Source organism: Neopelma chrysocephalum, unplaced genomic scaffold (genome assembly GCF_003984885.1).
Source record: "Neopelma chrysocephalum unplaced genomic scaffold, ASM398488v2 Primary Assembly neopelma1_24, whole genome shotgun sequence".
NCBI lineage: Eukaryota > Metazoa > Chordata > Aves > Passeriformes > Pipridae > Neopelma > Neopelma chrysocephalum.
This window is the reverse complement of record NW_020897693.1, coordinates 20,584,304-20,585,158: the sequence shown is the minus strand read 5'-3', so window position 1 is coordinate 20,585,158 and position 855 is coordinate 20,584,304. Positions and strand designations below refer to the sequence as shown.

Sequence of the window (855 nt, the reverse complement as noted above, 5' to 3'; positions counted from 1 at the left end):
TATTTTTAATATTATTATATTTGGGGGGGGGAGGAAAAGTAGCAATAAACGAAGCAAAATCCCTAAATCCTTATAGTATAGCCAAGTTTCACAAGGTCACTGTAAAGAGAGTGACCTTCTCTCCTTGGATTTGTCAATACGTGGCAGAATAATGAGAAGATTTTTTAATTTGACTGAATGTTTCTCCCCTTTTTTTGCTTAGGAGCTTGATAAAGAGAAAGCACTTTAAATACTGATTTATCATACCTTTAATTGCCTAATAGGAAATGTACATTTTTCCCACTTTTGTAGTATTTCTGTTTCATAAAGTACGGATAAGCACTTTGCATCTAGCGTGTGTAGAAATAGTCAGGGTGTTTTCCCCATAGACCTTCTGCTTCTGTGGTGATACTCTTGCAGAGCCATGTAAAGTAATTTTTGTGTAATGTTGATTTTTGTTGTTTCCTTTCCAGTTGGTCAGGATTGCTACACCAGAATTTGGAGTCTCCAAGACACCCATCTGCTTAGAACCATCCCTTCTCCCCACCCATCATCCAAAGACGCCATTCCTAGTGTGGTGTTTTCTTCAAGACTTGGGGGTCGCCAAGGAGTTCCTGGCTTACTCATGGCTGTCAAACAGGACCTCTACCACTTCTCCTATATCTGACACAATATTCCCCTCAGACCTGGTCTACAAAGCTGCCAGTCTATACATGACTTCAAAAGTTTTACATCAGTCATCAAGCTATTGAGTCATGTGCTGCTCTTGCATCTGCTTTAATTCTGAACCTCCTTCAGCAGGTTTAGCAAATCTTGCTGTATAAATCTCAGACCTCTTGTAAATAAAAACTGAATGTTGATTAACTCTGTAGGCAA

General features: G+C 39.2%; 1 protein-coding gene across 3 annotated transcripts in view; it reads left to right on the top strand.

The window, feature by feature from the left end:
• DCAF4 (DDB1 and CUL4 associated factor 4) overlaps positions 1 to 855 on the top strand; it is a 14,342-nt gene extending 13,487 nt beyond the window's left edge. For all 3 annotated transcript variants that reach the window (XM_027707367.1, XM_027707377.1, XM_027707373.1), the window contains one exon: positions 453 to 855. In XM_027707367.1, coding sequence (XP_027563168.1) covers positions 453 to 646 — 194 coding nt within the window. In that variant the 3' untranslated portion in view covers positions 647 to 855. The remainder of the gene's footprint in view (positions 1 to 452) is intronic.